This window comes from Danio rerio, chromosome 21 (assembly GCF_052040795.2).
Source record: "Danio rerio strain M-AB ecotype USA chromosome 21, GRCz13ab, whole genome shotgun sequence".
Lineage (NCBI taxonomy): Eukaryota > Metazoa > Chordata > Actinopteri > Cypriniformes > Danionidae > Danio > Danio rerio.
Window position 1 is genome coordinate 22,498,720 of NC_141041.1, and position 13,898 is coordinate 22,512,617.

Genomic DNA, 13,898 nt, shown 5'->3' on the forward strand with positions numbered 1-13,898 from the left:
TTAAAGTGAAATAACTCAACATACACACAGAAGGCTGAGAAAAATGCAAGTTTTCCTTATGAATTTCAGCCAGCACTTTAGTTTTCACTTTTATTGCATCCAGCAGATGAAAAAAAATCAAACAGGTTTGAAACAACTCAACCATGAATAAATAAAAACAAAAATAATCTACTGTTTATTTAAACTTAAAATGCGTATTCTAAACATTATCAACACATGTGGCTCCCCTGAAAGCTCAAAGATCATCTGTTGCATCGTTTGCAGCATTCAGATAATCTAATAAGCGATAACGTGCATGCATAAAGAGCAAGAAGGACGCACAGCTGGGGAGACTTTGAGCATGATAAACAGGTTAAGATCAGAGTGACGGAGCTGCTTGCAGGTTGTTTCATCTTCAAGCACAAGACAGACGAGAACTGCTCCACCTACATCTGTCGATAACACTGCTACAAAGCGCAGATGCTGAGTTTGCATGCATGTATAAGCCGGCAGCATGTGTAGGGAACAAATCTTTCTTCCACTGCTTCGTCCCTAGAAGGACATTGTCGGTAAGTTATTTATTTCATCCATAGGGGACCCTATGTGTGGAGCATTATATAGACCAGCGGCCATCACATATATCCAGAACTTGCGTCAATTTAATCAGCTCACGTAATCGTAGCTTATGGGCTCCTTGGCTAATGTGTGAGACAAAGCACTTTGTGTCTAATGGACGTTGTTCTGTCTTGTAAAAGGAATGTCGATATTTCTGCACATTACGACTGGAACTGGGACCAGTAAGAGTTAAAAGAGCATGAATGATTTAGGGAAAATAAGAAAAAACAAGGAAGCAAGGTCAGAAATGAATGGAAGCTTTATGGCAAAAAAAAATGCCCCACAAAATCAGGATCAGGTGGCAAAACAATGTTCCATGAACAGTTAAACCTTTCTAAACAAGACAAGGATGTTTGTTGCACTTAAAATGAATTGTAGGAATGCAATTTTTTGCACTACACTCAAAGAAAAATTCTAACTATTATTTAAATAAGCTGAATCAACACAACTTTTGAGTTTTTAGACAACTTAATTGTTTTATGATCAATTCAGTCTGCAGCAACTTTCGGTTCATGCAGATTCATACTAAATAAAAATTATTTTGGCATAAACTGATTCTATTGTGTTTTTTCTGAGTACAATAAAATAAAAATATCAATTCTTTGCATTTGTGATTTTTTTCATCATGAACAACTATTGCGGATTCATTTTACAAAATTTACGAAAGCGCATAATTCTTTGTAGGCCGTTTTAATACTGTACATATCAGAATAATTTACATGAAACATCAATATTATATCAACAGTGTTAATCAATAATAATGATGTCATATTAATGTTGTTTTGCCCAAATGACTTTTAGCTGATGTATAATTTATATACACTCACCGGCCACTTTATTAGGTACACATTACTAGTAGAGGGTACTCTTTTGCCTTCAGAACTGCCTTAATAATTTTTGGCATAGATTCATCAAGGTACTGGAAATATTCCTCAGAGATTTTGGTCCATATTGTCATGATAGCATCGCACAGTTGCTGCAGATTTGTCGGCAGCACATCCATGATGTGAATCTCCTGTTCCACCACATCCCAAAGGTGCTCTATTGGATTGAGTTTTGGTTACTGTGGAGACTATTTAGGTACCGTGAACTCATTGTCATGTTCAAGAAACCAGTCTGAGATGATTAGTGCTTTATGACATGGCACATTATCCTGCTGGAAGTCAGAAGATGGGTACATTGATATCATAAAGGGATGGACATGCTCAGGAACAAGCCTACCTGAGCTGTGACGTTGACACAATGCTCAATGGCGTATATGCAGAGCCAGTGTGTTCCCATACTGATAAACTTCCGGTGACCTGTTATTGTGAGTTTTTTTCCATTTTATACAGTTCCTTTTACAGCATCGATGTTATAATGTAATTCAAATACAATCAATTAAACAGACTTTGGAATTCATTTAGTTGCTCAAGCGTGAAACGAGACAAAAAGCCGTTTGCTCGCACGCGCCCTTCAGAATCGGCAGGCTAGCGTAGAAGCTCCATTGAGCATAGTGGGGTAAAATAAATGCTCATATTATAAAGATACGGCGGGGGGGATGTAATTTAATGCAGTGCTTCTTGTACAATCTGAGACCCACTTTATATCGGATATCACTCAGCCAGTGGAGATCGCTGATTTTTAAAGAAAACAGACCTTAGACACGCCAATTTTGCATTGGTATACATGTCACCGGAAATGATTAACCTAAGTTACTGGCAAATTAAAAGTCCTATTAGCATGCTTCAGCATAGACCCTATTGGTACTAATGGGCCCAAAGTGTGACAAGAAAATATCTCCCAAACAATTACACCACCACCAGCAGCATCCTGAACCATTGATACGAGGCAAGATGGATCCATATTGTTCAAAGTCACTTAAATCACCTTTTTTCCCTATTCTGATGCTCGGTTTGAACTGCAGCAGATCATCTTGACCATGCATTGAGTTGCTGCCATGTGATTGGCTAATTAGAAATTTGCGTCAACGAGCAGTTGAACAGGTGTACCTAATGAAGTGGCTGGTGAGTGTAGAATTTCAGTCTAGTATTTAGTAACAGTAATTGGTTACTTTTATGTATTTGACAATTGAAAAAAACAACTAAATGAATAAAATTCATAAAAAAGTATTTGTTGAATAGATTTAGCATGCATACTATGGTCCTCATTTGGCCTAATGTAACTGTTGATACTACATAAGGATAACAATCAGATCATGGAACATGAGCTGCTAGGTTGCCTTTTTTTTGTTTTTATTTTTTATTTGTAGGAGATGTGGACTTAAAGCCTTTATAAAGACTAAACCGAAAAATGCCCTTGGGAATAAATACAGTGAGACGAGGAAGTCCATTTCTGACCCTGCACAGAAGTCTGAACTAAGCCAAATTTCATAGACTCCAGTGAGTATAAGAATCACTGTGGAAATACAATGTGTCCTTGTGTTTTACAGTTCAAATGGTGGTCATGTAATTCATATTAGTCACTCTCCATTTAACTCTTATTCTTCATAATATAATAACTCATGGGGATATTCGTCACGCGCCTGCTGCTTGACCCTGTGGTCAGATAAAATGTCAGTCAGGTTTAAAGAAATCTGTCAAAGGATGAACTGGCAAAAAAAAAAGAAAACTATTTCACAGTCTGCTTCCTCCAACAATGAAACACCAAATCTACTGCACAATATGCGTACTATGTATAACAAACAAATGAAGGATGCAACTAAATTCTTTAAATATGCCTCAATATTAAATGTGCATCTAAATTGAGTTGCATTTTGCAGTTTGTGTACAAAATGCGTAAAGGTCATTTTTGGTAAATGTAGCACGCACACTTTATATCTGCAGTATGATCCATGTGAGATTCATAAATAACACTCTGAGCCTTAAATGAGTAAATGAAAAATTATGATAAAAAGGTGAATATATATATATATATATACAAAGATGTAAGCCAAACACAAAAGCAATAATTAGTAGTTTTCCACAGGAGCGTTACTGAGTCCAAAAGGCATCACATCTCATGTAAAAAATTAATTGCAAAAGGAAGCAATGCTGAGAGGTTCCCATTTGTGTAATTATATATCTTGCTTTATACTTGCTGTGTAAAAGGAGACCGTAATGAACACATTAATCAAATCTCGATCCAGCAGAAATGTTCAAATATCAAAGGCAAAACATGTTTCTTTATCCAACTACAGAAAGAGTTGTCAGATTAATGTAACAAAAAACCATAACTGTTACAATGCTTTTGACTATTAATTCTATGTGCATTCAGGCAAGCGAAAAATGAAAAATGAATATCTTTTAATATCACATATTTTAAATCATAACAGCCCATACTTGGACAAAACATGAGTTACTGTATTACTTACATTGTACAGTAATATCAATTAAAACATCCACATGATGCTAGCAAGATATCATATTTTTAGTCAATCTTATCAAGCTTCACATTTATGTATAATGGAATTACAGGTTTTGAGATTTTTCTCAGAGTTCATTAAATGATGATGAATCTCGTAGTCCTAATTACGGAGCAATTTTGCACTTTAGATGTCACAAGGAAAAATGTGAAACAACCATTTTCAATGATGGGGAAAAAATTATTCAGCTCTGACTTTAATATTTAATTTTTGAGCAGATCTATTTCAAGGCAATTATGCCTTCAGGAAAAAAAAATATTCTGGAAACTTCAAGGACCATAAACCATTTGTGTGCCTTGGCTGTAATTAATCACATGAGAGAGTACAATGAACATTTTCTCTATAGAGCATAAACGAAAATATATAATGGGGTCAGTATGGAGGCTTTTTATTTTTTGAATCTCTCCTCCTCTCCACATAGACTCCTCCCCTTACCATTAGCCAATCACTGGGTGAATAATTAGTAATCATTCTGACATCATCGGTAGCAACAGGTCAACCCGCCCTTAGCTTAAAACCTCTCCATAATCCTTGGTGATAGTTTGTCTCGGCAGCATTGTGAATAGCTTTTATAAGAAAACTCTTAGCTAACAAACATTTACTGCTATTTAGGAAAACTTAGTGGAAAGATCAAGGCTGCATCAGAAATATCAGAGATACTACTCACTTTCATAAGCTGCGTCCGAAATCGCATACTTCTATACTAAATAATATGCTAAAAACAGTATGCGAGTCAAAAAGTATGTCCGAATTCATTTATTCTTGATCAGATGGATGCTGCATTATCCCATGATGCTTCTCAAATTTATAAATGGGATTGAAGCGGGGTAACCAGGGCCAGAGTGGGACACCTTTTCAGCTCTGGAGTTTCAAGCCTCAGACCGGCCCACCTCAGTTCACGACTGACTATATTAAAATAAGTAAATAAATAAATATTTCCAAATCAGTTTCTAATGACACTATCAGGTCTTTTTTTTTTTTTTTTTTGAGAAAACAGCTGCTTTAGAACTTCAAATGTTCAACAATCCTAACAGTATTATATGTCTTATCAATAAAAATGAAAACACTAAATTACTCTAACGAGGATCGAACCCGGGTCCGCGGCGTCTTAACCTAACGTGCTATCCGCTCAACCACAACTGTTTTATGAATGATGACACAACTGAGTTTTATCATCATTAAAATAGATCAAAAGAGAAGAGTTGCGGTATAATAATGAATACAAAGGCTGTGGTCAACTAAATAAATAAATTTAAAAAGTGTGATTGCTGAGAGCAACAGATTCTGGAGCTAGGGACACCGGCCCTCGCAGCCAAAAAACGGACCGGCTCACCGGGAATTCAGCCGAGATCCATTCATACTACTCAAACTCATTCTGTATAGAACGTATTTTTTAATGGCCAAGTAATACATTTAAATTTAAATGCACTACCTATTGAGTAGTAGATGGCTTTGGACACAGCCATTCTGTATAGATCATGTATAGATCTCTAACAGTCGAGTAGTGCATTTAAATTTCAGATGCAATTTCAGACGCAGTCCAAATGTTTTTGTGAAAATGGTCTAAGATCTTATATTTTCCACAGGTCTCAAAATGTCTATTCAAATTAGAATAATTATATAATTATTATTTAACTTTGCTTTTGATGTGATGCCAATGAACTGTACTGCAAATATACCCACATCGCAATGTTTGAGAAAAACAGAACTGACTGATTTTTTCATTAGTTGTTTTCTCAATGTCATTTTTCTCTTTAATTTGTTAACGAGATGTCCACTGGAAAAGAAGGGCTGAAAACAAAGCATGAGTAACATTGGTTTTGCAATAATTCACAGAACTATACTGCCTTTTGTTTTAATAAGTGCTTTTATTATTTGTTCATTTGTATTCTTATTTCCATATGAATTTCAGCTATGATAAAAGAATTCAGTTCCACAACATATACACTACCTGACAAAGTCTTGTCATCAATCCCAGTTGTAAGAGCAACAAATAATAACTTGACTTCTAGTTGATCATTTGGAGAAGTGGCAGAGATCGATTTTTCCGATGAATCAACTGTTGAACTGTACCCTAATCATCACAAATACTGCAGAAGACCTATTGGAACCCACATGGACCCAAGATTCTCATAGAAATCAGTCAAGTTTGGTGAATGAAAAATCTTGGTTTGGGGTTACATCTAGTATGGAGGGGTGCGAGAGATCTGCAGATGGATGGATCAAGACATGTGTGCTTCCCATTACATTACAAACCACAAGAGAGATAAAATTCATCAGCAGGATAGCGCTCCTTCTCATACTTCAGCCTCAACATCAACTTTCCGGAAAGCAAAGAAGGTCAATTGGTGCTCCAGGTTTGGCTAGCCCAGTCACCAGATACAATATTGTACTGATATTGAGCATGTCTGGAGTACGATGAAGGAAGAGGCATTGAAGTTGAATCTAAATAATCATGATAAACTCTGGGAGTCCTGTAAGAACGCTTTCTTTGCCATTCCAGATGACTTTATTAAAAGTTAGGGTTATTGCAGAGATGTAAAGTATGGATGCAGTCATCCAAGCTCATGGGAGTCTTACACAATATTAATTCTTTTTCCACTGCACCATGACTTTATATTTTATACTGTACATCGTTTCTGTTAAGTGACAAGACTTTTGTCTAACCAAAGTCAGGCCTTACTGTCCTAATAAAATAATTAAAAACCAAGGCATGATCATATTTTATGTTGGTAAAATAAGCGTAATCTAGAGGTCTTTGCCTTTCAAATTTCACAAGCCACCTCTGATACCAAATGATCAACTAGCAGTCAAGTTATTATTTGTTGTTCCTAAAACTTGGATAAGCAATAAGACTTTTGTCAGGTAGTGTCATCTAAATATCTTCCCACACGCATTTCAAACACTCCCAAAATGAATACAAAAAGATCCTAAAAAAAGTTTCTTTTGGTTTCAATTAGTGATAACTATATCTCCTTTGTTGCTTTATTTGTTGTATTTGTCATATATTAGTTAACTGGATAATTGAATTTTGTGAAGAGCTGTTCATAAAAGCTATGTTTGGGGTTTTAGGATGGAACTTTGTCATTATAAACTTTATTAATTTTGCAGAATCTTTTATCCAAAGCCACACACACACACACACACACACACACACACACACACACACCAGGAGCAATGGGCAGCTTTTGTCATTGTCATCACCTGTCTTTGCATAGTAGGCATGTTCATGTGGGGGCAGAGGAAACAAGATAGGGGTGTGACCTTTTGGGTAGAGTCACATTTAAAAATTATTTATTGTACAACCAACAATATGAATAATTGCTGTAGACGTATTCTTCAATATCAGTTCATTGTAACTAATGTAGTTCAGTTTTGTTAACAGAACGTACTGGTAATATTCACATACAGCTTTTTTGTCATAGTATTACACATTCTGGAATCCAGAAATAATTCAAGTCTTCATCACCGACAGATATATTGAAGTTAAGCAGTGCGGCTTCAAAGGTAAATGTAGTCTTACCATATTACGACCACAAACGATACTTAATTATAATGCATACGGGTTAACCCTGATGTATGAAGTTATGCTGCTATAATTCACCTGTCACTCATTGAACACACTCTCTCTTTCTCTCACTCTCTCTCTCTCTCTCTCTTCCAGCCTGCTGCCTCTAGTGGGGCAAACACAACATTACAAAAGCATTTCCCCATACAGTAGATCACAACTGAACCTTCCAGAATCCTGGGCAACGCATCCTTTCAAGTTGGCAGGATCACGGACAGATTGGTAGCGACTCAGGCAGGGAATAAATTTAGCTCATGACTGAAGGTACTAACTGATACGTATGACTTTACCTTCTCTTGTCTTTTCCTATTAGGTAACGAGACAAATGTATGCTCTCTGCTGTATGGGAATCTGGGCCAGGCCATGTGTGAGCCGTATGAATGCGTTGCGTACGATTTTACACACACAGCAAGATCAGCACAGAGACCACAGAGTACTGTGGGCTAATTAATACTGTGGTGAACACAGAAGTGCTACCTCAGGTAACATCGTTTATTTGAAAAAGGACACAAAGCACCAGTGCGGCTACTAAATAATGTACTTTATGCCATTTTTAAAAGTTCTAGAAAGAAAGATGTTTTATAGGCCTTTTATAGACATCTACTGGAAGCCTATGATATGTCTAGAATGACGTACTTCACATTATATTTCAGTAGCATTCATTTATATGCATGGTACATGAACTACTGCATATGATAAAAAGTGTGATATATAAACACTGAGCTAGAAAGTATATTCCACAGTGCTATGTGCTTAATAAGTTAGCCATCAAAAAAATATATAAAACTATTGTCACTTACCTACTGTATCATCATATTTTTAGCAAATGTGAGGGATTACAGTTGCATGTATCCAAGCATTTTAATTCAAGTCTTTTGATTTGAGTTGGGTTTTTATTCACATATAAACATTGATAAGTTAGTACTGTTTTTAACAGAGATCAGAGATCAGCTTTTAGATTTTCTCTCACACATCAAGAATCTATGAGTTTTTGTTTATGTTCACTGATTAGTGTTTATATGTGAATAACAAAGTTAAATCATTTTTTTCTATTTGTTTATGATTTTTTTTTAAGCTTCTGACTTCCGCATGAGCAGAATTCCCTTGGATTTTCTTAAAAATAACTTTTTACAAAAACAAATTTAAGTCTTTAGGATTTGGTACAACATAAGATAAGAATATCAGATGTTTCCATCCACCTGTTTTCTGTGCATTTTTTGCATTAATAAATGCTTAATGGAGATGTCAAGATTATGAAAATGTGCATGAAAATGTATGCGCAGCAGATCTTAGGATAAATGTTATAACTACAATGGATGCACATTCAGTGAATAAATTCTAGCATGCGCAAAAAAAAGCCATTTAATTTTGCTTTAAAAGACCATGTGGTAAAAATTGGTGCAATGAGATGATGGACTGACCACATTGCACAACATCTGAAATTTTGCTTATTAACCATCATGTTTTGTCCATCAAAGTGGTTCAATGTTATTATGATACCTCTCAGAACTGCACTCCCAAAGATCATCTCACACCTTCACAAGACACCATGCATTCATTGTGTTTCGTCTTCTGAAGTACAAGTAATTTATTATATAAGGAAAAAGCCCAGAGTGGCTTCTCCTAACCAGAAATTTTCATTTTTCTCTTTGATACAAGTCACCAGTGTTCAGGAGGTATTGTTCTCTTTGACTCATTGGATGGAAATGGTGGTTGCATACTTTTTATGCAATATTCCAGTTTTGCATATAGATCTAATTTAAAGCGTTGTATAGAAGCATATCTAATAATGACCGAAGTTTCACTCAATGAACATTTAAGTTACATTTAAGAGCATCACAACAAATATTTTTCTCACCTCTTTAACTTTTTAACTAGCAAGCCATTCTATACATTTCTACACAACATTAGGATTAAAATGTCAAATAAAACCAAAATATGATGATAAATAAATGCCACTGGCTGAATTAATCATACCTGCAATTAAGTCATGTGACATACTGCTTTATGATGACGCATGACATTGCAGAATACTCATCCCATCCAGAATATAGCCAGATTCTCTGCGCCTCACACTTTGGGTACTTGACATCATTTTTCTCTGGACTTCACCTCAGGGACGTGTAAAAATCACAACACAACGGTTTGTCCACCAACAGCTGAGATCTCACAAGGCTACAGGCTGTCCAAAACACTTTGAGAGCTCAGCAAATCTGACATGTTCTCAGAAGCACAATGACACCACATAGAGCAAGGCTGGCAATCCTTAATGACACGAAGTGGCACTTTTAATTTATCATAGCAATCGTTCAGCCACATTGAAAATCACTTGGTGATGATACATTTAAAGGTTGGTTAAGTAGCCCCTGAAAATGAAATTAAAATCCAATCAACTTTTTAAATGTACTGTATGTTTAAAATCTTAAGCACCCCAATATACTACAAAGAAAATCAAAAACCGAACTGAAATGACAATTTAAAACCAAATATGGCCAAAACTAAGTTCTTTTTGAGTTTCAGCAGTTCAAAACAGCTCACCAAATCAAACTTTTTGTGGCAGTTCATTTTGGCTCCTAAACACATTTGAGCTGCTATCGGACCATGCTGACTATGTAAACGTAGGTCATTTTCTTGAAACTCTTCCTTCTTTAAACATACACTTTCTTCCACTTCAACCATTTTATATTCCACAGTGGTCAGACAGGACAAAAGCAACTAAAACATCACCACTAGTCACATGAATACACTAGAGGGTCGAGTAACAGAGCTGCTGCAGATGTATCTGCACCTGTACAATCGCTCACAGAGAGATTTTAGAGAATCGAAAAAGGTCATATACAGTACTGGACAAGAAGCCCACCTCATCGCACCACATCTTTTTCATGAGAGAACAAACATTGTATGTCCATGGTATGTCTAATAGAAAACAAAGATGTGGTAGTGCTTCCTGTGGAGAAGCCTGTTTTCCAGTATATGAAACTGTTTGTTCAATTAAATTCAATTGGTGTTTATTTCTATAGCGCTTTTACAATGTAGATGGTGTCAAAGCAACTTAACATAGAAGCTCTAGGAAATGGAAACTGTGTCAGTCCAGTTTCAGAGTTAAAATTCAGTTTAGTTCAGTTCAGTGTGGTTTAAATTTCACTGCTGAAAGTCCAAACACTGAAGAGCAAATCCATCAATGCGCAGCCCCACAAGTCCCAAACCAATTGGGTTTGTTGTGGCATTTTGATCAGGTTGTGGAAGCATAGTAGTGAGCTTTTATCCCACTTCATTCCCCTCACATTTAATAGATCTTCAAATTTATTTGATCTTATTTTATAAAAATTGAACAACTACAACTCAAAATTAGGATACAAATGATATATAACCAAAAACTTCTGTGTGGAGTTTGCATGTTCTCCCTGTGTTTACGTGGATTTCCTCCGGGTGCTCCGGTTTCCCTCACAGTCCAAAGACATGCAGTTCAGGTGAATTGGGTAAGCTAAATTGTCCATAGTGTATGTGTGGATGTTTCCCAGAGATGGGTTGCGGCTGGAAGAGCATCCGCTGCATAAAAAACGTGCTGATACGTTGGTGGTTCATTCCGCTGTGGCGACCCCGGATTAATAAAGGGACTAAGCCGACAAGACAATTAATGTATGAATATAACCAAAAACAAGAATCCTTCAACAAAAATGTATGAAGTGGTCTAAAACTGTCTGACCCACTTTTTTCTTTTAAAGTACTGCTGTCAATTTACCTGCCTCTATTGAATTCATGACCAAAACCTTTAATAACAAAACAAAAGACAAACCAGTTATATTTTAAGCTAAATTAAAGTACACAAAGTTCTCAAATAATTGAAACAATTTCAACCTCATCTCCCAACAATCAACAGCAAACTCACACTTAATTTTAGATCATTGTAAACATTGAAAATTTCAATGACCAACTGATGTCTAGAACCATGTCGGTTCCAATCTGTCAGTTTTATTTTAGGGTGCACTAAATATGCTTTGCTTATTTATTTATTTGCTCTTCTTGTCTGTTGTTAATTGTGCACCCTCATTTAAACATTTCTAAAAATAAGCACCTAATGTTAAATCATGTAAGATGTATTTCTCTAAGATAAGATCTTTAATGTATTTCTCTGAGATATTTGCTTGTCTGCCAATGTCTATCCTTCTGTGTGCCAATGGATGAATGCGGGTGGAAGGTTACAGACTGGTCTATGCCTCAAGCTGCAAAACTTTCAATAAAGCTCAAACAAACATAAGCATCATGGATAAGTTGTACTATAAAGTCAGATAATGTCAGGCTTTATAGGAAACAAATATGAATGATTAGCATTTTGACCTTTTGAAGGAAATCACCCCAACTTAACATAATGTTGTCTAAATACATAATCATGAAAGAAGTTCAAGACTTGCATATGATCTGACTGGTTGCTCAGCATAACCCTATTTTAATCAAATCAGAAAAGCAACAGTATCCTCAAACACGTCCCAACTTCAATTTCCCAGACCCTGAGTAATCTCAAGGGGTCACTGACAGCCCTGACAAATGCTTCATCAGACATCCCACCGAAGATTAAACCGCCAACCCTCAAGGACAGCCCTCAGAGTGATCTTTAGACTCCAGTGTCATTTTTTTTTTTCGTCTTCAGTGTCACTGCGTTTGTGTCAGCATCTCGGTTTGTTAATTGGAGCTACACTGACATTCTACCACCGCCGGCCACATATCTCTGCCCGATCACGTAGTTACGCGAGCACGCTGATAAATGCTAAGCTGACAGGTTTTATGAGCCTTGGTGAGCAGAAGGGAGTGGAGTCATCACCCCGCACTGTGATGATCTTGTTGTCTTCACCAGCCTGAGTCACGTGTACCTCAGGGTGCATGTAAACCCAAAATCTGCATGCACGCGACCATACATCATCCCATGCACATTTGCAGAAGGAAAGGTAAGCAGGCAGCCGGAGGGCTCAGCGCAGCAGAGCTCCCATAATGCACTTCAGCTTTAATGAGAATGGGCGGCAGAGGAAGGTGCAGACATTACACTCACGTTCTGCCAAAGTTCACGCTTACGGCATCGATATGCGAGATGGTGTAATATGCCGATGACAAACAATGGAGCCTGAGGCGGACGCTTCCCGAATACATAAAGCATGCGGGTTTGCTTTGCTGCAGCATCAATCATAAATGTTGTTCTAAATCCATCAAGCAGGATGTTCCCCAAAGACCAAGGGGCTACTTAACCAATCGTCTAAGTCATGACCCCCTCTCTCCACCAGACAAGCATCTTCCTCAAACCTGATCTGTGAACAACCAGCTCTAACTGACTTGTTAACATAATGAGTCAGTGAAATGTGTGAAGGTGTGTGCGTATTCCCTTCAGTGCGAAGAAATGGGAAAGGAGAAAACAGCAGAAGGCTTTTTTTTTTGTTACCTTGCGTCTGCGGTCTCTCGATCGGTTCCTCTTCTTGATCTTCTCCTCCTCCTTCTCCCGCAGCTCTTGGGCAGCGAGCTCCTGTAGGTCCTTGTTCTTGCGGATCTGCTTAGCGGCTTGCGCCATGGTGCCGCTGCAACAAGCAGTGATGCGCCTGTAACGGAGGCTGTCGCCGTCCCTGCGGCGGCCAGTGCGGGAGAGGCGGTGGCGCTGCGAGCGCCTGCAAGGAGTGAGCGCCCTGCACGGCTCTAAGCAGCCAGTTCCCTCAGCAGCGCCACAAAAGAGATGATGCTACTGCCTGCCTGCTTGCTCCTCATCCAAGCCAGATCCTACCCATCCCCCCTCCCTTCTCTCTCTCTCTCTCTCACACACCAGTCAGTCACGCAGTCCAAGGCTCAGCAGTGTAGGGATACTGCAGCAGCTCGATTTTTCTCCCTCCTTCTCTCTTTCTCACTCACAGTCTCCCATTTTCTCTGCCAACTGTTTACGGCACGTCTGTTAGTACTACTGTTGTCTTCTTTGTGCAGATCTGTAGGATATATCAGTGCACAAATTCATTAATGCTTTCCACACAAATAGTTTTTTCAAACCATATTTTATTTGTTTATTTAATGAAGATTTCATTCTGCAACTGGTTTCTAGTTTACTTCAGCATGATGCATTGTGTTGGATTCATGGTTATAACTGAAGGCAGGTTTCCCCCTGTAAAGGGGTTTGAGCTATAACAGCTTACCTCATAAAAACTGCATGGTCGCTCTCTCTCTCTCTCCCTTTCTCTCACCAGACTGGTTTTCCATGAGAAAAGGCTCATCCATTGTTGTTTATGCAGTAATCCAGTCCATTTCAACCTGCACATGGGGGAAAGACAATGCGAGGGAGTGTATATGACAAAGAGACAGATTGCC

At 37.6% G+C, this 13,898-nt stretch overlaps 1 protein-coding gene across 33 annotated transcripts in view; it reads right to left on the reverse strand.

Moving 5' to 3' along the window:
* The window catches only part of ank1b (ankyrin 1, erythrocytic b), a 129,137-nt gene extending 115,848 nt beyond the window's left edge, over positions 1-13,289 (reverse strand). For all 33 annotated transcript variants that reach the window (XM_087301187.1, XM_087301186.1, XM_087301179.1 and 30 more), the window contains exon 1: positions 12,994-13,289. In XM_087301187.1, the coding sequence (XP_087157313.1) occupies positions 12,994-13,119 (126 nt within the window). In that variant the 5' untranslated portion in view covers positions 13,120-13,289. The remainder of the gene's footprint in view (positions 1-12,993) is intronic.
* Positions 13,290-13,898: the final 609 nt, after the last annotated feature.